Raw genomic sequence first — 23,686 nt, forward strand, 5'->3', positions numbered from 1 at the left:
TTTATCTATTTGCTCATCACTCCCCCCTCTGCCGTGACATCCTCAGTCATCCTTGTTACACGCAGGCAGCAACCTCTTCCCTCTCTTCAGACGTTGACAAAATCACAAGCTGGTCAAACACTTGGAATATGTCTTCCAATCCTGACAAATCTCACTCCGAAAGGACCGTCTGGCAAACCCTCCTCCTATCTACTTTCTTACCAATCCTCTTGAGGAAGTTCAGTCATTCAAAGTCCTGGGTCTCACTATCAGCCATGATCTTTCTTGGGCAAAGGACATTTCAAATTTGGCCTCCAAAGCCAGCTGCTGACTGGGCATCCTCCAACCTCCTTCCTTGGCACATCTGAACTCCTATCCACCAACAAGGTCCTCATCCACAGCTTGATGGAGGACTGCTGTCCTCTCTCGGCTGGCTCCCCTGCCTCACGTCTTGCTCAGCTTGATGCCGTGGAAACGAAGGCCTTTGCGGTTATTGGAATCTCACGCGATGAAGCTGAGTCGATGGGCTTATCACTTCACCATCACCGACAGGTCAGTGGTCTCTCTGTCACATACCACCTCCTTTCTCGTCTTACCCCCTCTGCTCATTCTGTGCTTTGCCCCCCCCAGGTTTCTCTACGACACACACGGTTCACCATCAAACCCCTTCTCGTGAAACTACCTGAATCCAGTATCACTGCTCTCCTCCACTCATTTGTTCCTCCTTTTCCCACCTGAGGAATCAACTTTCACCTCCTCTTCAATCTCATTCTTCCCTCCAGATCTTCAGGACAGCTGTTCACCACCATCTCAGATCATCCCCAATCCAAATCCATGATATTTTCTACCCTTGCTAACCCCACCTAAACCCTCATCCTTCCAATTTTCCAGGTTTCCCTCCTTTTGAGCTTCCTTGTGTGTCCATCTCATCCACCCCATGCATCCTCTGTGTCCAACTTCTCCACCCCATGCATGCGTGTTTTGCATCCTGTTTTTGTCTGTTTCGTCCTGATCCGTTCAGTGTCCCAGTTCTTCCACGAGGCTCGACTTGGTGTGCAAAAATAAAGTAAAAAAGAGGCTTAAAAGGTGCTAAAATGTTTTAAAAGGTCTCAGCTTCGAAAGGGTCTTCACAGGTCTAAATATTTCTGGGGTCGAAGGGATCTAAAGGTATAAACTCCAAAGGGTCCAGTGGTCTTAGCAGTTGAATGGGTCCAGAATATCTAAAGTGTTGAAGGGACCTAAAGGGGTCGGTCTTACTGGTCTAAAGAAGAGTGTTGTTTTCCAGGAAAGCAAAGATGAACGAGTCACCTAATTCACAAGACGTTGATGTGAACCAGTCACCACCACATTCTACTCCACCAAAGAAAAAGAAAACTTCTCTTTGGGAACGTCTAAAGTAAATATATTTATTTTCTCTCTCTACTCTCTTAAAAACCTCTCTTTTCGATATACCTCCGTCAGAAAATGTAGAAGAAATTGACTTTTCAATCTTTTTCATCTCAGGTGCTTGTTCAGAAGGAAAAAGAAAGGGAAGTGTTGTGATGACGTTTCACATCCCATGTAAGTAAGAGAAAATCCCCCTTCGGGATGTCGTGACATGAATTGTGATAGAAACAGAAATAGTTATTCCTGTCGTATCACAATCACATGATGATCTTTCATTATTTTCTCCACCATATATTAGAGGTTTCATGCCTGGTGTTGGCGTTGTGGTTAGGGTAGCGGCTTGGGATCCAAAAGGTCCTGAGTTCAAGCCCCCTTGGCCGCTTGAATTCATAGACACCAGGAGGTTAACTCAGCCTGTCATCCTTCCGAGGTCGGCGAAGTGAGTACCAGTATACTGGGCCGGTGTATACCCCGGTTAAAATAGGTGTACCATTTCCCTGTGTGTCGTAAAAGGCGACCAAGGTTGCGTCAGGAAGGGCATCCGGGATAAAAACTAAGCCAAATCACTCTGCGGATCATACGGATGATCCGCTGTGGCGACCCCTCACGGGAGCAGCCGAAAGAAGAAGAAAAAGAGATTAGAGGTTTCATGGCTGTGGGATTTCTTTGAGGTTCCTTCATCGAGATGGTTTGCTGGGGTGGGAATCTTGATCCTGATATTAATGTTCATCCTGGTGTTTTGCATGAAGGGTGAGACATCGATGTGTGCACCGTCCCACCAAAGCACGTGGATCTTGAGGACCATCTGCCAGCGTGGGGGTGTTGGTGGACGTAAAGGATCCCATCATGTCTCTTGCGAAGCTTTGGCGAGTTATCGCCGGTACCCAGAACAAATTACACATTCCTGCCATTCAACAGAAGGATTGGCCGGAGACAAACACCGTCCAGAAACAAACACTGCCCAGACACGTCCGGACCCAAACACGGCTTGGACGTGTCCGGAGCCAAGCCATCCGGAGACAAACACTGCCCGGACACGTCCTCGTGACTATTTCGAAAGCAATTGGTTATTTTATATGACTTGGTGTCCTTTGCAAAGGTTACATGGTTTCTCTTTGTGAGTTTCAAAGGAAAATACATTTGATAACACCCCAATTCCGAGCCGTTCATCACATTCACATGTTTTCTCAATTACAGAGCCAATTTTTTTTCCACCAGTCACATGACAATTGTGTGTGTGTACGTATTTGTGTGTGTGTGCATGTGTGTATGTACGTATTTGTGTGTGTGTATGTATGTGTGTATGTACATATTTGTGTGTGTGTATGCTGTTCATAAAGTATGACATATTCTCTGATCACTCCCCTACCCCCACTACACCCACTACCCCACCCCTCTCTCTCTCTCTCTCTCTCTCTCTCTCTCTCTCTCTCTCTTTGTCCCATACTTGCTCCACCCCCTCCTACTACAGTGCAGCATCCTCCCACACCCCTCTCTCTTTCTGTCTCCGAATGTATGTGGACGACGGTTATGCCCAGATGGTGGTTATCTCCACACGTACCTGAACGGTGGTAATCCAAATTTATCACCAGTTGGTATTGGGTCCTTTAGTTTTGAAATGACATTACAGGTGGTGCGTGGAGGCTTGTAGGCTACACCAGTCCGTGCACTGCAGACTGTCCTGCCTATCCTTTCGGAAAAGCCCAGGTAGTATGGCAGTACACAGTGCCTAAGTGTGTCTGGCGCCTTCCGTTCTGTGTGTTTTGGTTCTTTCAAGGTGGGGAGTATCCCTTTGCTGTACCCACTTTTGAGCAGGACTCCTCTCACTAATCTGGCATGTTCTGAGATGGCACCCTTAGAGATGTTGTGACATGAATTGTGTCCAACATGTCTCAATGTGTCTTGTGGGGAAATAAAAGATTGACCCAATACCACATATATGTATGCACACACACACACACACACACACACGCACACACACACACATACAGAAGCCATTTACTCCACACGTCTGCTCTTCATGAACACCACAATATTTAAAATAGTCAGTTGATTGTTCTCGGCTCCGTCCGACCGACCGATCATCCATCCATGTGTGTTTGTGTGCGTGATCTTTCAAAAACCGTTGGACATTTAGCTCTCATATTGCAGATATCTATTCCTCATTACATCATCTCAACCTGATTAAATCACGGCTGTGATTGGCTAAATTATGTTACCATGACAACCATCTCAGTAACTTTGCTTGTGCATGATATTTCAAAAATTGTTCAAGATTTAACTTTCAGATTACACAGATATTTTCATCATCCCACCCAAAAGTTGGGGGATCTCGAGTATCAGTTCCTTGTTTTATTTCATGTGGAGTTTGGTGGAGGGAGCATTGTTGTGTGAGTTGTTGAAATACAGAATGTGTATGACATCCGGTTTAGCATATTTGAAGCAAATTGTGGATTTACAAAGAGTGTTGTTTTCCAGGAAAGCAAAGATGAACGAGTCTCCTGGTTCTCCAGATGTTGGTGTGAACCAGTCACCCAGTTCTCAAGATGTTGGTCTGAACCCGTTTCTTGATTCTCAACATGTTGGTTTGAACCCTTCTTCTGGCTCTCCAGAGGTTGCTTTGAACCTGTTTCTTGATTTTCAAGAAGTTGGCGTGAACTCTTCTCCTGGTTCTCAAGACGTTGATGTGAATCAGTCACCACCACATTTTACTCCACCAAAGAAAAAGAAAACTACTCTTTGGGAACGTCTTAAGTAAATATATTTATTTTCTCTCTCTACACCTTTTAAAACTTCTTTTTGGAAATATCGAGTTCAGAAAATGTACAAGAAATTGATTTTTCAATCTTTTTTCATCTTAGGTCCTTGTTCAGAAGAAAAAAGAAAGGGAAGTCTTCTGTAAGAAGTGATGACGTTTCACATCCCATGTAAGTAAGAGAAAATCTCCCTTCGGGATGTCGTGACATGAATTGTGATGGAAATAGAAATCGTTATTCCTGTCGTATCTCGATCACGTGATGATCCTTCATCATTTTCTCCACTACAGATTAGAGGTTTCATGGCTGTAGGATTTCTTTGAGGTTCCTTCATCGAGATGGTTCGCTGGGGGGGGGGGGAAATCTTGATCCTGACATTAATGTTCATCCTGGTGTTTTGCATGAAGGGTGAGACATCGATGTGTGCGCCGTCCCACCAAAGCACGTGGATCTAGAGGACCGTCTGCAAGCGTGGGGGTGTTGGTGGACGTAAAATATCCCATTATGTCTCTTGCAAAGCTTTGGCGAGTTATCGCCGGTACCCAGAACAAATTACACATTCCTGCCATTCAACAGAAGGATTGCCCAACCAGTCCGTGAAAGACTTCAGCCACAGCCGTTTCCACTGGCAACATTATTAGAAGTTGGTGGTTGTTCGCGTCGTTAAAGCAGAAGAAGAAGAAGAAGAAGAAGAAGAAGAAGAAGAAGAAGAAGAAGAAGAAGAAGAAGAGGAAGAAGAAGAAGAAGAAGAAGAAGTAGAAGAGAAAAGTTATTGTTATGAGAATGTCTGTCAAAGCCAGGTGTAAATGGCAAGCATCACGAGGTAATCGATCTGAGGAGGGAAGGAATACATGGAATAACAACCACTTTCACCAGATGTATCAAAATGTTAATTTTTGTTTGTAAAGATTTGATCCATAGTAAAGAATGGCAATAACTGCTTTGTACAATATTATATCAGAACGAGAACGGCTGTTATGAAGTGCATGGTCTCCTCACCCCGAACGCTCATTCTGAACAGAAATACCAACGTTAACTGAACATGCTACCATTATACCATTGAATGATTATTCGGATATCTCACAACCACTTTTGTGCACATTAAGACTAAATTGCGTCAATAAAGGTGTTTATGAAAAAAAATTCAAACTATATTCCCCATGGCTGGTCCATCATGTGTGTGAAGTTTCACATTGATCTGTGAAGAAGTTCTGGAGAAGAAGTGGAATATTTTTACATTTTTATTTTCAATCCAATATGGCGACCAGAATATATGGCCTATGACGTCATATATTTAATTTTTCACTCACATAGGCTCGTAGATCAGATCTATGAAGTTTCAGATTTTACGGATAAGGATTTCGAATCAACCAATTATGGATGGAAAAATCACGTCACCAATAACGTCATCATTATCACCCATGGGGAGTTGATGACATGTTGCAAGTTTCATTTTTTTTTCATTGAGTGGTGTCAGAGAAAATAATGTCCAAATATTTTCCATTTAATCCAATATGGCTGCCATACCGTGTGACCTATGATGTCAGCGTTAGCAATACAACATTCTTCATGGGGAGTCCTATGTTTAAAGTTTCACATCAATCAGACAAGCGGTTGCAGAGAAAAACATTTGAAAAACACAAATCTATATACATATATAATTATATATATATATATATATATATATATATATATATATATATATATATATATATATATATATATATATATATATATATATATATATATATATATATATATATATACATATATGTATGTATGTATAGACAATCGACCCCTCCCATACTCTTCCAGCCGAAGAAGCTGCATAAAGCAACCCAAGAAGACCTACACAAGGTAAGTGCTGTGCTGTTTCAAACCTTTCCCAGAGTTCCTCAACAACTATAAAGACGTTCACACAGAGTACACAAATGAGAATCCCAATGTCATACACCCCCTCAGCTACCGGACCGATTTCATCACTTGTTGGGTGTTGGCGAATCATCAGCAACAGCGCAGACAGCAATGCATACCCATGAGGCTCTCAATCATGTACCACGTGCAAACGTCAGAAGCAGTCAATATATAAATAAAGAAAGACCCACCCACATCTCTCATCTGTGAATGGAGGGAATAACCAATCAGCCCTCACCTAATTAACTAAACCTATGTGGCTGGGATTATACTGAATAAACAATCGATCCACTCTGATCACTCCAGTCGTGTTGTTGGCTGTCTGAATGTAGAAAACACTGATGCAGTCTGATTCTCACCGACCCTACTACATTTTTATTCTGACATTGTTTCTTATTTGTAACTTATTTAACAACAGCTTCACAAAATCTTTCTAATTTTTGCAGGGGTGCTGAGCCTCCACTGACAGAACAACCTCTTGAGGAAGAGCTGATAACTGGTGCAGAACAACCTCTTCAGGAAGAGCTGATAACTGGTGCAGAACAACCTCTTGAAGAAGAGCTGCGAACTGGTGCAGAACAACCTCTTCAGGAAGAGCTGATAACTGGTGCAGAACAACCTCTTGAAGAAGAGCTGATAACTGGTGCAGAACAACCTCTTGAAGAAGAGATGATAACTGGTGAAAAACAACCTCTTGAGGAAGAGCTGATAACTGGTGCAGAACAACCTCTTGAAGAAGAGCTGCAAACTGGTGAAAAACAACCTCTTGAAGAGCTGATAACTGGTGCAGACCAACCTCTTGAGGAAGAGCTGATAACTGGTGAAAAACAACCTCTTGAGGAAGAGCTGCTCACTGGTGCAGAACAACCTCTTGAGGAAGACCTGATAACTGGTGCAGAACAACCTCTTGAGGAAGACCTGATAACTGGTGCAGAACAACCTCTTGAGGAAGACCTGAAAACTGGTGCAGAACAACCTCTTGAGGAAGAGCTGATAACTTGTGAAAAACAACCTCTTGAGGAAGTCCTGATAACTGGTGCAGAACAACCTCTTGAGGAAGACCTGATAACTGGTGCAGAACAACCTCTTGAGGAAGACCTGAAACCTGGTGCAGAACAACCTCTTGAGGAAGAGCTGCTAACTGGTGAAAAACAACCTCTTCAGGAAGAGCTGCTAACTTGTGCAGACCAACCTCTTGAGGAAGAGCTGATAACTGGTGAAAAACAACCTCTTGAGGAAGAGCTGCTCACTGGTGCAGAAAAACCTCTTGAGGAAGACCTGATAACTGGTGCAGAACAACCTCTTGAGGCAGAGCTGATAACTGGTGCAGAACAACCTCTTGAAGAAGAGCTGATAACTGGTGAAAAACAACCTCTTGAGGAAGAGCTGATAACTGGTGCAGAACAACCTCTTGAAGAAGAGCTGATAACTAGTGCAGAACAACCTCTTGAAGAAGAGATGATAACTGGTGAAAAACAACCTCTTGAGGAAGAGCTGATAACTGGTGCAGAACAACCTCTTGAAGAAGAGCTGCAAACTGGTGAAAAACAACCTCTTGAAGAGCTGATAACTGGTGCAGACCAACCTCTTGAGGAAGAGCTGATAACTGGTGAAAAACAACCTCTTGAGGAAGAGCTGCTCACTGGTGCAGAACAACCTCTTGAGGAAGACCTGATAACTGGTGCAGAACAACCTCTTGAGGAAGACCTGATAACTGGTGCAGAACAACCTTTTGAGGAAGACCTGATAACTGGTGCAGAACAACCTCTTGAGGAAGAGCTGATAACTTGTGAAAAACAACCTCTTGAGGAAGTCCTGATAACTGGTGCAGAACAACCTCTTGAGGAAGACCTGATAACTGGTGCAGAACAACCTCTTGAGGAAGACCTGATAACTGGTGCAGAACAACCTCTTGAGGAAGACCTGAAAACTGGTGCAGAACAACCTCTTGAGGAAGAGCTGCTAACTGGTGAAAAACAACCTCTTCAGGAAGAGCTGCTAACTGGTGCAGACCAACCTCTTGAGGAAGAGCTGATAACTGGTGAAAAACAACCTCTTGAGGAAGAGCTGCTCACTGGTGCAGAAAAACCTCTTGAGGAAGACCTGATAACTGGTGCAGAACAACCTCTTGAGGCAGAGCTGATAACTGGTGCAGAACAACCTCTTGAGGAAGAGCTGATAACTGGTGCAGAACAACCTCTTGAAGAAGAGCTGATAACTGGTGAAAAACAACCTCTTGAGGAAGAGCTGATAACTGGTGCAGAACAACCTCTTGAAGAAGAGCTGATAACTAGTGCAGAACAACCTCTTGAAGAAGAGATGATAACTGGTGAAAAACAACCTCTTGAGGAAGAGCTGATAACTGGTGCAGAACAACCTCTTGAAGAAGAGCTGCAAACTGGTGAAAAACAACCTCTTGAAGAGCTGATAACTGGTGCAGACCAACCTCTTGAGGAAGAGCTGATAACTGGTGAAAAACAACCTCTTGAGGAAGAGCTGCTCACTGGTGCAGAACAACCTCTTGAGGAAGACCTGATAACTGGTGCAGAACAACCTCTTGAGGAAGACCTGATAACTGGTGCAGAACAACCTTTTGAGGAAGACCTGATAACTGGTGCAGAACAACCTCTTGAGGAAGAGCTGATAACTTGTGAAAAACAACCTCTTGAGGAAGTCCTGATAACTGGTGCAGAACAACCTCTTGAGGAAGACCTGATAACTGGTGCAGAACAACCTCTTGAGGAAGACCTGATAACTGGTGCAGAACAACCTCTTGAGGAAGACCTGAAAACTGGTGCAGAACAACCTCTTGAGGAAGACCTGAAAACTGGTGAAAAACAACCTCTTCAGGAAGAGCTGCTAACTGGTGCAGACCAACCTCTTGAGGAAGAGCTGATAACTGGTGAAAAACAACCTCTTGAGGAAGAGCTGCTCACTGGTGCAGAAAAACCTCTTGAGGAAGACCTGATAACTGGTGCAGAACAACCTCTTGAGGCAGAGCTGATAACTGGTGCAGAACAACCTCTTGAGGAAGAGCTGATAACTGGTGCAGAACAACCTCTTGAAGAAGAGCTGATAACTAGTGCAGAACAACCTCTTGAAGAAGAGATGATAACTGGTGAAAAACAACCTCTTGAGGAAGACCTGATAACTGGTGCAGAACAACCTCTTGAAGAAGAGCTGCAAACTGGTGAAAAACAACCTCTTGAAGAGCTGATAACTGGTGCAGACCAACCTCTTGAGGAAGAGCTGATAACTGGTGAAAAACAACCTCTTGAGGAAGAGCTGCTCACTGGTGCAGAACAACCTCTTGAGGAAGACCTGATAACTGGTGCAGAACAACCTCTTGAGGAAGACCTGATAACTGGTGCAGAACAACCTTTTGAGGAAGACCTGATAACTGGTGCAGAACAACCTCTTGAGGAAGAGCTGATAACTTGTGAAAAACAACCTCTTGAGGAAGTCCTGATAACTGGTGCAGAACAACCTCTTGAGGAAGACCTGATAACTGGTGCAGAACAACCTCTTGAGGAAGACCTGATAACTGGTGCAGAACAACCTCTTGAGGAAGACCTGATAACTGGTGCAGAACAACCTCTTGAGGAAGACCTGAAAACTGGTGCAGAACAACCTCTTGAGGAAGAGCTGCTAACTGGTGAAAAACAACCTCTTCAGGAAGAGCTGTTAACTGGTGCAGACCAACCTCTTGAGGAAGAGCTGATAACTGGTGAAAAACAACCTCTTGAGGAAGAGCTGCTCACTGGTGCAGAAAAACCTCTTGAGGAAGACCTGATAACTGGTGCAGAACAACCTCTTGAGGAAGACCTGATAACTGGTGCAGAACAACCTTTTGAGGAAGACCTGATAACTGGTGCAGAACAACCTCTTGAGGAAGAGCTGATAACTGGTGCAGAACAACCTCTTCAGGAAGACCTGATAACTGATGAAAAACAAGCTCTTGAGGAAGAGCTGCAAGTTGGTGAAAAACAACCTCTTCAGGAAGAGCTGCAAGCTGGTGAGTTTTGAAAATGAATCTTTTATTAAAATAAATTACTTATCTCGGTTCGTTTGGGGGTTTCAGCACTTGTTGGAGGAAACACCTGAAAATGGTTGTTGTTTTATTTATTTTTCACTGTGCTGGTGGTGACTGCTTGTTCCTCATGACAATGACATGAACGACTTTCCTCTCACCGCAGCAACCATTACCGTGCGTGCTCCGAACATTTTGTTTTCATCCTCCATTAATGCCATAGTAGTGTTTGAACAGCTTTTCACTCCTCTCTGTTCATCCGTCTCTCCATCCTGCACTCCTCGGCCTCCAAGTCGCCACCAACCTCTGTTGCCCAGCACTGAGCAAAGACCTTGCCCGGTACTGGGAGCAGTGTCACCCATTGGTAGTTGTTGCAGTCCTGGCGATTACCCTTCCCCTTCAGGAGAGGAACAACAAGGCCTCTCTTCCAGTCAGTCGGGATGATGCCTGTGTTCCAGACAGAGCACAAATGTGCATGCAATGACACGAGTGCAGCATTTCCACCAGCCTTGAGAAATTTAACATGGATGCCACAGATCCCAGGAGCTTAACCCCCTTTCAATTGGTTCACTGCAGCCTGTGTTTCCACAAATGAAGGTGCTTCATAGTTGATGTGATGATCAGCAATGGGGATAGTTACACTCCTGATGTCCAACTCAACATCTGGTAGGTTAGCCTGGTACAGCCGCTCAAAGTAATCGGTCCAGCAGGCCTTCACTTCGGACTCCTCTGTCAAGAGCCCAACAACCTCCACTCTAACTGCAGTCCACCGAGGGATGGGCTTGGAGGAACGCAATGTACAAATTCTTCTGCAAGCAGGATGAGAATCACCTGACCACAGGTGATGCTCGACCCCTTCACAGATTCTTTGGACATAGGCCTCCTTGTCCACCATCAGCGCATGTACAGTTTTACGCCTCAACTCCCTGATCAGCTCAGCTCTGCCATTAAGCCTGGACCTGCAACTCTGGTCAATGATATCCATTGTCCCTTGGGAGACTAATTTCTTCTTCGCTTGACGGTTCCAAGACATCCACCGGCAACATCAAGGATGGTGGTCTTGAAGGCACTCCGCAACTCTTCAGGATTCCCCAAAACACCCAGACTACCGAAATCCCCGCTCACCCTGTTCTCAAACAACTCAGCCACCCTCCCATCCTTGAGGTTGCCAACATCCAGCCGAGGTTGGGATGGTACAATTCTTCCGGATTTAAGCTGAAACTTCAGAGCTGCAACTTGCAACTTCAGACGAGGCCAACCGCAGACTTCCCCAATGCAGATACTCCCCAAACAGCAGCCCCTGCTGTGAGGCTAATGGCTCGCTATCTCAATGCAAATTCGCCACACCTGCACATTCTCACGGCTTGAGCTGCAAAGCCCTCGTGTGCGATTTGTAAGGATGTGGAAACAGAGAAAAATAACATTAAAAACATCACGAGAGGTTTGAGTCGGGGAGGAAAAACCAGTCGGGTACGGAAAACAAACGTCTCACTGTACATACACAACGGATATCTATTGCACAAATAGTATGTCATGCTTATCAAAACAAATGCTGAGAAATAACTGTCGTTATACTAAACAGTTTTATTAACCCTTAGAGAACATTCCCACAACAACACCATATTTCTGTTACTCAGCCTGTGCTTTTGTAGAATATCTCTCTCTCTCTCTCTCTCTCTCTCTCTCTCTCTCTCTCTCTCTCTCTCTCTCTCTCTCTCTCTCTCTCTCTCTCTCTCTCTCTCTCTCTCTCTCTCTCTCTCTCTCTCTCTCTCTCTCTCTCTCTCTCTCTCTCTCTCTCTCACTCTCTGTCTGTCTCTGGAAATGAGAAAAAAATAACGATTATTAATGTTGTTGTGAAAATTATGAGTATTAATAAATGCTTTATTACAATGTAATCCTTGTTTTTGTTATTTATTTTGGAATTATAATGCCATGGAAGGACCTATTAAACTGCCCGAAACACCTTAACATGGCGCGTGTTTATAAACATGAGAAATCCTCGGGATTCTTTGTCGTTAATTAGCTGAGTCAACTCAGGATATCATATCATAACTAAATCTAAATCTATTCTCATTTTGAACAGCTTCCAGGGCTCTGCTGCTGAGCTCGCTGGTGAAGCTTGAAGTTCTTTCATAGGACCCTCCCAATAGAAATCCCTGACTACGTCAGTGCCTTTGGGAGTGCTATTTTTGACCTTTGACCCCGGGTGACACAAACCATAACTCCGTCACTGTATATACAGCACTGCTTTCGAGACATTAAACATCCCCAGTGTCTTTCATGAAGAGTTGGCAAGGTATTGTCGACATCCAGAACAAGTTACAGATTCTTACCTTTACCAACGCCAACCATGTCAGGCCAAGCCATCCGGTTCCTGAAAGACTCGGGCAAATCGTTCATGGTTTGAGCACGAGACCTCTTACTCGGGGACATGGTATATGAACATCGAGGTCGACAATAATAATAAGAAGACTAATTTATCAAACCGACATCTCATTTCCACAACACACAGACACGCGCGCGCCCACACGGTGCGCGCGCGCACACACACACACACACACACACACACACACACACACACACACACACACACACACACACACACACACACACACACACACACACACACACACACACACACACACACACACACATCTGAACACGGTGGTATTCTGTCCATTGATATGTTTCTGTCACAATATCTGTTTTATCTTGCTTTTGCTTCATCTTTCCAGGTCTGCTTCTCAGTAAGAGTGAAAATGATGAAGGTGAGAGTGGTGAAGATGATAAGACTGATGACATCGAGAGGAAAAAGGACGAGGAATTTGAGGAGTATGAAGTGGTAAGGAAGACATTGGATTACCTCCAGTGGGGTGCTAAAGTATTGTTTCGGTTGTGGGGGTAGATGGAAGAATTTAATAGAGAATATAGCATTGTGTAGAGTTGCTTGGTCCGTGGACGTGTAGGAGGCATCTCGATGTAACTTAGCAGGGAACCTGTGAGCTTAAGTGTTCGTGTCACCACACGAGGGGGTGGTGTTGAGCTAATTAGCTCGGGTTTAAGAATAAGCTTTCCCAGTATGTAATCGCCCCTCTGTGACTTTTCCCTCTGTCTTTATAACCAAAACCATGAGGAGCAACAACCAGGGGTGCTGGGCAGGCAGAAGCCCCGACTTCCCGGGTTTTGTGCGAGCAGGCCATGCCCCAGAGGCGGAGGGTATAATCGTGATCAAAGAGGAAGGTTGGCTTGCGCACTTTTGGAGAGCCGTGATTAAAGAGGAAGGCTGGCACATTTTTAGAGGCATCGGACTCATTCGGCTTGTGCATTTTGTGGATAGCTGTGATCAGAGTGGAGGCACGAAATGCATTGATTTTGGAGAGGTGAGAGCGGAGGGTGAGCGCACGCCAAGGAGGACGACACGACCATTGTATTAGTGTTGAGGGGATTTGGCTCGCGTGGTGAAGCAAGACGCTGGCCTTTGGCTCTTGGTTGAGTCGCGAGAAACGAACCCCGAGTCTCGTGCATGTCATAAGCAGCTGCACTGGGGCCCTTCAGCCCTAGTGTTGAGTGCCGCTTGCGGATTGTCTGCGTACGTTTGGCCTGCTACAAGTGGACAGCCATTTTGTGCGCCTATGCACGTGCTGGTGGAAACGCCTCGATTCCAGTTCCACAAGGACCAGCTCTGGGCCAAGCTAAGTGCAGGACGAGTTAAAAAGGAAGGTTTTTCTTTTCATTTCAGTCCCCTTTATCTGTATTTGAGTCTGTGTGAGAGGCACCTCGACTGTAGGATTTATTTACTTCATTATTATTATCATTACCTTTTGAATTATTGTCCTTTGTAAATCCTAGTACGTGCCCATAAAAAAAAAATTCAAACCGCGAGCAACAAACAACAACCACACAGGCCGTTTCTTCGCTCTCGAGTGCCCGTACGTGCGTGGCCCGGAAGTTTGAATATTATTCGCAGTTACGATTATTCGCAATTTAGTTTTAATACCAAATTATTCAATTAGCGCCAACGTATTTTACCTTTTCGCAATGTCGTGGCAAGGAAAAATAAAAAGAGAAGAGAGAGAAAAAAATCTAGTTCCTGGTTCGGAGCATACCAGCACTCTGATGTTACCGAAATTTATACACCGTCTAATATGAAAACGATCATAACTTGGGGTATTGTGTTTATCTATAAATGCGCATAAGAAATCGAGAAATTATGAGAATACACGAAGTCATCATTATCCGGAAGTCCGTACGTTGTAACCCGTAATGGATCCGGAAGTCTGTACGTTGTAATCCGTAATGGCGAACACGGCTGAACTTCCCTTCCCGCATCGGCCACGCCCACGCAACAACGTGTCTTCTCATTGGTTTGGTAAATAAATGGCCATAACTTGGGAAGCACTTGTCCTATTAATATCAAACCTTGAAAAGGCACATCCTCAGGTCCCCAGCAATATACCTGGCAAGTTTCAATTAGATCGGACCAGTGGTTGTCGAGAAACAGCGGTCACACACACACACACACACACACACACACACACACACACACACACACACACACACACACACACACACACACACACACACACACACACACACACACACACACACACACACACACACACACACACACACACACACACACAGATTGCTGGAATTATAGATAGATGTCTATGTTCATTGAATGTGTTCATTCAAATAAACTGTATTCGTGTATTTGTAGTGGGGTTCGAGAATAAACCTCCTGTGCATCTGTTTCATTCCCCGTGTTCCTCCGCCCATCCGCCATTGCACCCCATGCCCTTCGAGCACATGTGATAATCTCCGAGGATCAACTTGTCCGCCTCCTATTAATAAGGAACCGCTCGGCCATCCGGGGGGGCTGGTGGTGTTGACCGCCCAGCACCACAAATTGGGTCGGGGGGTTAACCTGGGCCGGCCACCCCAGCGACAGGATGAATGAGTCCACTTAAGTCGGTGCCACAATTTCTCAAATCACAAATTCAAACACGAATTTGTCATCTTATTGAAGATATCTACCCATATTATTAAGTATATTATACTGTAGTTATTATTGATTGACAATGTGATGATTATTGAGTTTATGTGAAATAATAATTTAATCATGGCTGTATTATTTGTCTTATATTCCAAAAGCGTTGTTGTGAATGTCTGTTTCTGCCTTTGTCAGATCAGGAACTGGGAGGTCATCTCCAAAATTGGAGAAGGAAGCCTTGGATTGGTTTACCAAGCAAAGAACAACTCTTCAGTGGAGGTACAAGCTTGTTTTACTTAATACCTTCCTTTCACTTTACGGTAGCTGAAACAGCTCTTGAGAGAGCTAGACAGAACACGGTGGAGGGACACAACAGAGGGACACGTGGAAGAAAGGGACGGGAAGATTCTCCGGTATCTGAATTCGTCTCCTTTGTTTCTCTCGAGAAGAAAGATGCTTTTTCTTTAGACTCACAGGCCCCAAGTCATTCCTGCAGAAGATTCCATCATTGATGGCGGTGGAGAGCCTACCTCCACTTGGCTGAACAGTTCATGGTTTGGACATCAGGTCAGGTAAGGGAGCATGTCCTGGAGCAGCGCGTCGCTGCGTCCACTTTCCGCCGGTACTCCAGGGGCCTCCGTCTGGCCATCCTCCAAGCGGATGCCGGGCCCATCCCCATCTCCTTGAGATGCCGATCAACCTGCTGCAACTACGAGGGACGTGGTCGGCCCATTGGCCTCCTCCACTCATGAGGCTCCCTCGCTAAGAGAATCTAGTGAGAAGGATCAGCGTCAGTAAAACGAGCCACGTGTCCATACAGCCGCAGCTGACGCTCACGGACTCTGCAGGTAACAAATCTCATTTGAGTCTCTCTCAGCAACCGCTCGTTGGACACAAAGTCTGACCAGCGATAGCCAAGGATTCTCCGAAGAGACCTGGTACCAAAGGAATTAAGTCTCCGTCTCAAATCTCTGGTCAGAGTCCAAGTCTCACATCGATAGAGTAAGACTGAAAGCACAAAAGACCTGAAGACTCGGACTTTCGTCCTCCTGCATAGGTACCGACAGCGCCACATCCCATTATCCAGTGAATCCATGACTCTCCAGGCCTGACCCAGATGTCTGTTGACCTCTGGCTCACAGCTAGCAGAGACATGAATATCACTGCCAAGGTAAGTGAATCTCTCCGTGACCTCAACATCCTCACCACATACAGGTACATTCAGGATAGCAGCATCCAAGATGTCATTGAAATCCTGGATCTTAGCCTTGACCCAGGAAACCCGTAATTCCAGCGGCTCCAACTCCTCACTCAGCACATCAAGGACCCCCAAATGGACGTCCAGAGTCTCCGCAAAGATCACTGCATCATCTGCGATATCAAGGTCAGAGATCTTGACATTCCCAAACAATGCACCACAGCTTGATCTCTCTGACATCCTCCCCAGAATCCAGTCCATTCAAGTGCTGAAAAGTGTGGGGGCCAGTACACACTCCTGACAAACTCCAGTAACAGCTGGAAATAAGTCAGAGATGGCATCACCACATCTCACAGCCCTCTCAGCACCAGAGTACAGTTCAGACATCAGATCGATCAGTTTTGGTGACACCCCACGAAGACTAAGAATCCACCAGGGGGCATACCGTGACCTGATCTGCAAAACCTCTTAAAATTTCAAATCAATTGGATGAAAATTGAGGATTTTAGAAATTTGACCTAAGTTGTTGACCTTTGGCCTGCATAACCTTTTGACCTCAAAAACAGAAGGCTTCCAGCTTGTCACTATTTCTAACAGGCCGTGAAGTTTCATGTTCGGAATAAAAATGTGCAAGAAGCCGAAAAATGCATGTAGCCCATTGATTTTTGAGGTCAAAAGGTCAACATATTCCAACAACGTCAATCAACTTTTAAAATCCTCAATTTTCATCTGATTGACTTGGAATTTGAAGACGAGTTGCATATTTCGTCACATAATTCAACCATCAGTATTTTTTAAGGTAAACATCGGCCAAAAGTCCAACATAAGCCACAGGTCAACTTCGGTCACATTTCTAAAATCCTCAATTTTTATCTGATTGACTTGAAATTTGAAGAGGATTTGCTTCTTTGGTCATTGAATTCAACCACCAATTCTCTTTGAGGTCAACATCGGCCAAAAGATCAACATTGGCCGAAATTCTAAAATTGTCAATTTTCATCCGATTGATTTGACATTTGAAGAAGATTTGCAGATCAGGTAACTAAATTCAACCAACAATTATTTTCTAGATCATGCAAGTATTGTGCTCTGCACGATGTCTTTCTTGTTTGTGTGTTTGTCACACTACTCCTCCTGCAGTGCTCGGCCAATTACACCTAGACTTGCTACAAAGGATCAGCGTGACTCCAATGTGTTGGGTTTTTTTTTTATATCTTTGCCGGAGAAAACCGTCTTGAGGAAAAGTCGAGGGGGCTTCTTTATTCCATTCATTATTTATTTTCCCATTCCTGCCCCCCTTCCCCCGAATTCTCATTGTTATGCCCATCATTGCCTTCCTACTTCTCTCAATTATATTTTTCTTCCTCTTCCAATTGCTGCCACTCAACGAGATTCACTTGTGGTGTGTCCATGTAATCATCCACCTATTCCCCATTTTTATCCTTGGTCGATGTCAAGTTGTTCCTTTCTGTCACTTTTCTCCTCGACAGAGACTTCTGTATAAATGGATGTAATCATTGTATGTCACGACACACCAATATGATATATTTTAATAGTTTTCCCACATTGTATCGAAGTTGTTATAATATGACCTTTTGTTTTCTCTTTCAGGTTGTTTTGAAGAAGGCAAAATATTTGAAGGATTCCATGAAAGTAAGTTTGTGTGAATGTGGAGACAACTGTGTTTTATTATTGAACTAATTGTTTAATTTATCTCTGAACTGTCCTGGTGGAACGTTTGTCTGTGATGGATCTTTCTCTTTTGGCCCCTGAGGCTGTGAGTCCCTCTGTGTGAGTTACAACTTTGTGGTTACAGCGATGGGGTTAGTTAACCTTTATACTGGTTATAGAATGAATTTGTTTGATTTTCTCTTATTGTTTTTATTCTTTTGTAGCTCTGCGATGAAGCTGCCATAATGGTGAAACCTAATAATCCAAACATTGGTAAGTGTGGATTTCACTCAAACTTATCATAGTATGAACAAAACAACTTACAGAGAGTGTGTTTCTGTGGCATGCATTTATCACTCATCACTCAACTATTAATTTTTCTTAAACTCAATCAAACTAAAGTTCAGGTTTGCAAACACCCTTTTGGATCCGTCTCTTTATACTCCGTCATGGAACGTTGGTGCTGCTGAAGCAGCTTCCTGAGAAAGGGTTACACTGGGTAGGGAGTTTCCCATTGCCTTCCTCGAAGTAGTTAAGACAGCAGTTTGTCATTTGTTCAGGGTGCCAGTGAGAGCTCGCCAACTCTTCGCGAGGAACACCGTGGGATCCTTAACGTACACCAACTAATGTCGGCAGATGGGATGGCGGTTCAACGTCCATCCGAGGGACAGCACACACATTGAACCACCCTGTCTGTGACACACTATGTTGATGACTTGTCATTGGAAGGGTCACATGGAATTTGCTTGTTCATCATGTTGTTTAAAGGTGTTTGGCTTTGGGTGGGTTTCTTATGCCATCTTAACTTGTGCTCCACTATCTTGTTTCCCTCCAGTGAAGTTGATTGACATTATTGAAAATCCGATCTCGAACCAAGTGCTCCTCGTCATGGAGTATGTCTCTGGAGGTGAGGTTGCTGAAGTCATTTTACTGAAAATCTACTGTATGTGTCCATCAAGTTCACTTTTACTTGAGCACCTGTGGTGGAGATTTCCAACCAAAAGAGAAAACCCTTTTAATTTAACAGATCGCTTATTATGGAAAAACACATATATGTGGAAAGAAGAGCTTGTTTCAAGAGTTCAAGCAGAACTCTGCATCTGAGCCAGAATGCATGGCCTTTATACAATTGGAAAATCGGGAAGGGTCAGAACATCACAGGGGACGTGGTCAATCGATACCAGACTACAAGAAAGCTTTGTTTGCATACGTTGTCCTTTAAGCAAAGAGAAAATAATCTTGTGAATAACTACAGCAGATAGTGCTGTGAAAGAATCAAAGAATGCGTGTCTTCCCTCAGGGGTGTGCATGCACAGAAAACCTTCATTTACTTTAGGCAATGATAAGCATTTATCTCAGCATGCAGATGGAGTACCTGGTTTGCACAGCTTTTGCAGAACAGAGGTCCATGACCTCAGCAGTTCGATGAGACTCCTGTTTCATAAAAGTCCATGGGAAGACAGAGTTTGTGTTTGTCCAACTTTGCAATTGAATGGGAGGCCAGAGTTCATGAGACAAATGCCTTTGGGGCCTAGATTCTCTGGTGTTACCAAAGAAGTTCTCCCCAATTTGCAAACCAAGTAAAAGGGAGAAGATTATATTGTTCCGTAGTTAACTATCATACTGTTACGAATTCCCGCCCGCCGGCGTGCGATCGGCCGCGTACCTCTAATCGCAACCGCGTCGCCCACCAGACGGACAATTCAGTCGTGACTTTCCGGAGCCAACGCCGGAACCCTGTCACGGGTGGGTCTTCAACCCCACCACGGCCGTGCCAATTGTCCACCCGCGCAAGATAGGGTCACTCGCCAAATTCGATATACCTAAGTACCTGCGCGGGGAGCCGACCGGGCAGCCGTACCTCGACGCAGGTCGGCTTGGGACACGAACCGCTTCAGCGGTCCGTTCAGTTCTGCAGTGATAACCGAGTGGGTATTATCGCCGACTTCGCCGGATCCGATTCTATTTAACGGGTGTTTGAAACCCCACTATTTATTCCACGATGCAAGATGGCATTTTCAATTGGGGAAAGAGGATGCTACGAACGGGATACATTCAAACAAAGCACATTTATTTTTCACGTACACATATACAGTCAATCATGCAGGCAAACAAAAGCAATTACGTGGCGTATGCAAAGGAAAAGCACTACGACCGAATATAATTAATAAATGTACAGTCACTTCAGCAGTTTTTACTTGTCAGGACAAGGCGCCACAAGATTCACTCAAAAGGAAGGAAAGGACCACTCTCACAGACGAGAGTGGCAGACAGGGTCCGTGGACCTTTATAGTGCGTGAGCCTTGGTTGACCGAATGGGCTCGCGAGACCGATGCGGCTTACCCGCACCCTCGTGGTGCGACGATGGGCAGGTCGCGACGTCTGCTCCCCACGGCCACCAGGACAGCCGCGCCTGATTGCGGCCTTGTGACGATGGGCAGGTCGTGACGTCCGTTTCCCACGGCCACAAGGACAGCCGCGCCTTATTGCGGCCTTGCGACGGCGAGGTTGTCCGGGCCCCGGCTGGAAATGCGGTTGAGAGAAACGAACGGGTCTTTTAGTGCTCTGTCAGAGTTGATGCCCTATAAGAGTTGATGCTCTATAAGAGTCGAATGCTCCAAGACCCCGTCCGTTCCTCAGTGATGCGCGAACCGCGCCGAGGTCCGATCACCTCGGACTGCCTTGACGCTGGCAAGCTCTCCCCGGCTGTGGTCTCCACGCAGCTCCTTGGCTTTCTCCGACCGACTCTCTCCAGACTTCGGGCTCCACTCGGCTCTCCCACCCATCCAGACTGCCTCGAAGCTCCGTTCTTGGTAGAGATCACCGGCCCTCTGGATCCGATTCTCCGAGACGAAGCTTCCACACAAAGCGGACGTGGTAGAAATCAACACCCTTCGACCCCCACAGGCCCCGCCCCTTTCTCTCATGTGATCCGTTTTTCGAGGCGAAGCTTCCACACAAAGCGGACGTGGTAGAAATCACCAGACTTGCGCTGCACGGCGAGAGAACCTTTGCCTCTCCCTGCAGCGATGCCGTTTGATCGGATCCCACCGCTGCTGGCGCAAAGATGGCGTCGTTTCGGGAACGAAGGTGAGTCGATGTTCATGGCGTGGAGATGTTGACGGTTGCCGGCGGAGTGGTGAGGATGGCGTGGTTGTTGGGAGGCAGGTGTGGTTGTGGTTAGTGTTGTGGTTAAGGGGAGCGATGTTGGTTGTTGTAATGATGGTGGAGATGTGGTTGGTTCAAAATAACGATAGAAAAAGAAAAAGCTACCTCAAAGGGTCACAGCCCGGTGAACACGAATAAATCCCATTAAACAACGGTGGGGAAATCTAACATCTGAACACAGACTTATCGATCTCACTGAACTAAGGAACCTTTATGGTGTTCTGCAAATTTCCACAGCAGTAACAATACTACATATATTTATTTATAAAACAACCTTCAGGATGCAATGATTTATTAAGTATATTTTTGAGTAACAAACATAACAGATGTGTTCATATTTCCTTTAACTAAGCATGGACGAACAACATGATCTCTTACCAGGCCCAGATGTACTTGGGCCAGGATGGGGATTATATTGTTTCGGAAATGGCCCTTAATATGCAACTAAATATAGGATTAGCTCAGATCCCCCATTAAATGCATGTTTAGTCAGGTTGTCGGTAAAATGGACGTTATCTGTGTCGGGAGGAGTAGGATGCATGTTTATTGTTTGTACAGTGGTGGATCGAGAGCTCCCTCTTCTTCCTCCCCTCTCCGGACGATAGGCCCCGCCGAGTCGGCTGAGGGGGTGTGGCCTGGAGAGGGAGGTGGAGCTAAGGGGAGGAGTTTGGTCGGCTTCGCTGAGCGAGGTGTGCTCGTGTTTTGAAGTGAGCAGAAAAAAGGAGAAACTGTGAGAGAAAAGGAGTTTGTCGGCTTCGGCGAGAGAGGCGAGCTCGTGTCTCGAAGGAGCGAACGAAAGAGAAACGTGAGAGAAAAGGAGTTCTCAGTTTGGAAAACGGTCGGGTTTTCGAGGCGCGCTCGTGGCTTCGAAGCGAGCGAACAAAGGAGGCACAGTGTTGGATCTGCCGGGAGAGACGCTGAACCTGCCTGCATGTCTTGGATTCTGCCGTGAGAGAGACGGCAACCGGCTTTGAGAGTCGAGCGTGGAAAAGGAAAGAAAAGCTGATTGAACAGAGAGAGAAACTGAGAGGACGGAGTTGGGAAGTCAGGCTTCGAGGCGGGAAGGTAGGAGAGGAGACGACGGAGCCTCTGACGGTCCCTGCTCACACCAACGGCTCGACACGTTTGCCGATCTGCTTGCCGGAGTCCGGCACCTCGATTTGGGCCTTGTCTGGTGAACAGGCCAGGCCTGGATTTGTGTGCTGGACCTTGAGAGAGATCGGCTGAGGCCCATCGTTGATCTGACGGTCTTGTGCCGTCGACATTGCGCGGGGCCGGAACGCGCTGAGGGCGTGCGCACGCGCTGCCTTGAGAAGGAAGAGTACGGCACCGCCATCTTGTCACGCGGCGCGTTCGAGCTTGGGCTCTGAATCCGTGGACATCCGCCTGTTGCGAGCGATATTCGTGCTTTTGACACTGTCCTCTCGTCCATGAGACATCACCAAGTACTCTGTCTTGCATCCATGCTGTCTGTCTTTGTCTGCACGTGTTGTTTAAGGCATATCTCGGCCGGGACCCCCTCAAAACCTGTAGTCCATGGTTCCCTTGTTAAGAACGGGTTGAGGATTGTTAATAAAACCATTGTCATGAATGCTTTGCTTGTGCTGTGTTCCCCGATGTTCCCCAATAAATCTGTTGATTCGGGTATGAAGTCACACCTTGAATCACTTCGTGTCGCGCCAATAGATCCACCCGATTCGTTAAAAAAAAACTGCTGAGGACTGTGATTGCCGACACACCTCGAATCCCGACACCGCAGAAGCCATTAACAATTGGTGCCCAGAGTGGATTGAGAATCCCTCCGTCGTGGATCCACAACAATTGGTGTCAGGAGTGGGATATTTGGACTAGTGGTGCATTTCACACCCCGGACATTGGTTACGAAAAAAAATTTGATTTGATTTTATGCTTGAGCGGATCGGGTGAGGAACTTGGAAATTGTAAAGAAAATGGAGTCGCAAAATGGCGGCGCGGCTCCATCTCGGCGCGACACGAAGCGGGAGTGGGCTAATAATAGCGCAACGAGCCGCACGGCATGAAGGAAACGCTCCCGCCCACCGGTTCAGACCATGTGGACACGGTATACGCCATGGCAGACGAATCAGGACGCCAACGCATACATTGGCGAGCTTCAGACATGATTGTCGGATGCCTTGGAGGTGTGGTGATGACTATATAGAGGAATTGCAAATTGAATTGGACGAGGCACAACGGCACGCAGATGAGGTTCATGAGGATTATGTGCACAGGGAGTCACAACAATTGGCCGATGCACAGGAGCGAGTTCAGGGGCTGGAGGAGGACTTACCCAACACAGGCGTGGAACTACGTGGAGAATGGATTAAAGTAGAGTGGATTACCCATGATTTGATGGGAAGGTTAAGACAGGTCGAGGAACTACAGGAAGAAATGAGGAAAGTAGAGGGGAGTACCCATAAGTTGGAACAAGAGAAGAGCGAACTGAACAATAGAATCGAGGAGCAAATTAGTAATTCTCGGGATAGGAAGAACTTGGAGGAAGAATGGAAAAAAAGCTAGAAAAGGAAAAATGTGAACACGATTTGGAATTGAAACATCTGAAGAAAGAGGTA

The 23,686-nt window shown here is 45.7% G+C and overlaps 2 protein-coding genes and 1 long non-coding RNA gene across 3 annotated transcripts in view; 2 read left to right on the forward strand and 1 right to left on the reverse strand.

The window, feature by feature from the left end:
- The window catches only part of LOC147008251 (uncharacterized), a 298,248-nt gene that overhangs the window by 196,462 nt on the left and 78,100 nt on the right, over positions 1–23,686 (reverse strand). The gene's annotated exons all lie outside the window — the stretch shown is intronic.
- Positions 1–23,686, forward strand: part of LOC147008261 (uncharacterized) — a 57,235-nt gene that overhangs the window by 29,305 nt on the left and 4,244 nt on the right. The gene's annotated exons all lie outside the window — the stretch shown is intronic.
- On the forward strand, positions 622–23,274 carry LOC147008262 (uncharacterized). The gene is made up of 10 exons (XM_085865296.1): positions 622–1,375; positions 1,483–1,539; positions 3,844–4,119; positions 4,227–4,292; positions 6,482–6,927; positions 12,801–12,907; positions 17,868–17,909; positions 18,152–18,200; positions 18,763–18,834; positions 23,162–23,274. The coding sequence occupies exons 1-10, from the start codon at positions 1,275–1,277 to the stop codon at positions 23,272–23,274; spliced, it is 1,329 nt and encodes a 442-aa protein (XP_085721422.1). The 5' UTR covers positions 622–1,274.

This window comes from Eptatretus burgeri, chromosome 20, assembly GCF_056783735.1.
Source record: "Eptatretus burgeri isolate ZD-2024b chromosome 20, Ebu_testis_v1, whole genome shotgun sequence".
Lineage (NCBI taxonomy): Eukaryota > Metazoa > Chordata > Myxini > Myxiniformes > Myxinidae > Eptatretus > Eptatretus burgeri.

Excerpts from the sequence above, each read along its gene's own strand:
- LOC147008262 (XM_085865296.1), top strand. The coding sequence starts at position 1,275 with ATGAACGAGTCACCTAATTCACAAGACGTTGATGTGAACCAGTCACCA. Across the intron at positions 4,120-4,226 it reads ACTCTTTGGGAACGTCTTAA|GTCCTTGTTCAGAAGAAAAA; the intron begins GTAAATATATTT and ends TTTTCATCTTAG. Across the intron at positions 18,835-23,161 it reads CATGGAGTATGTCTCTGGAG|ACCATGTGGACACGGTATAC; the intron begins GTGAGGTTGCTG and ends CCACCGGTTCAG.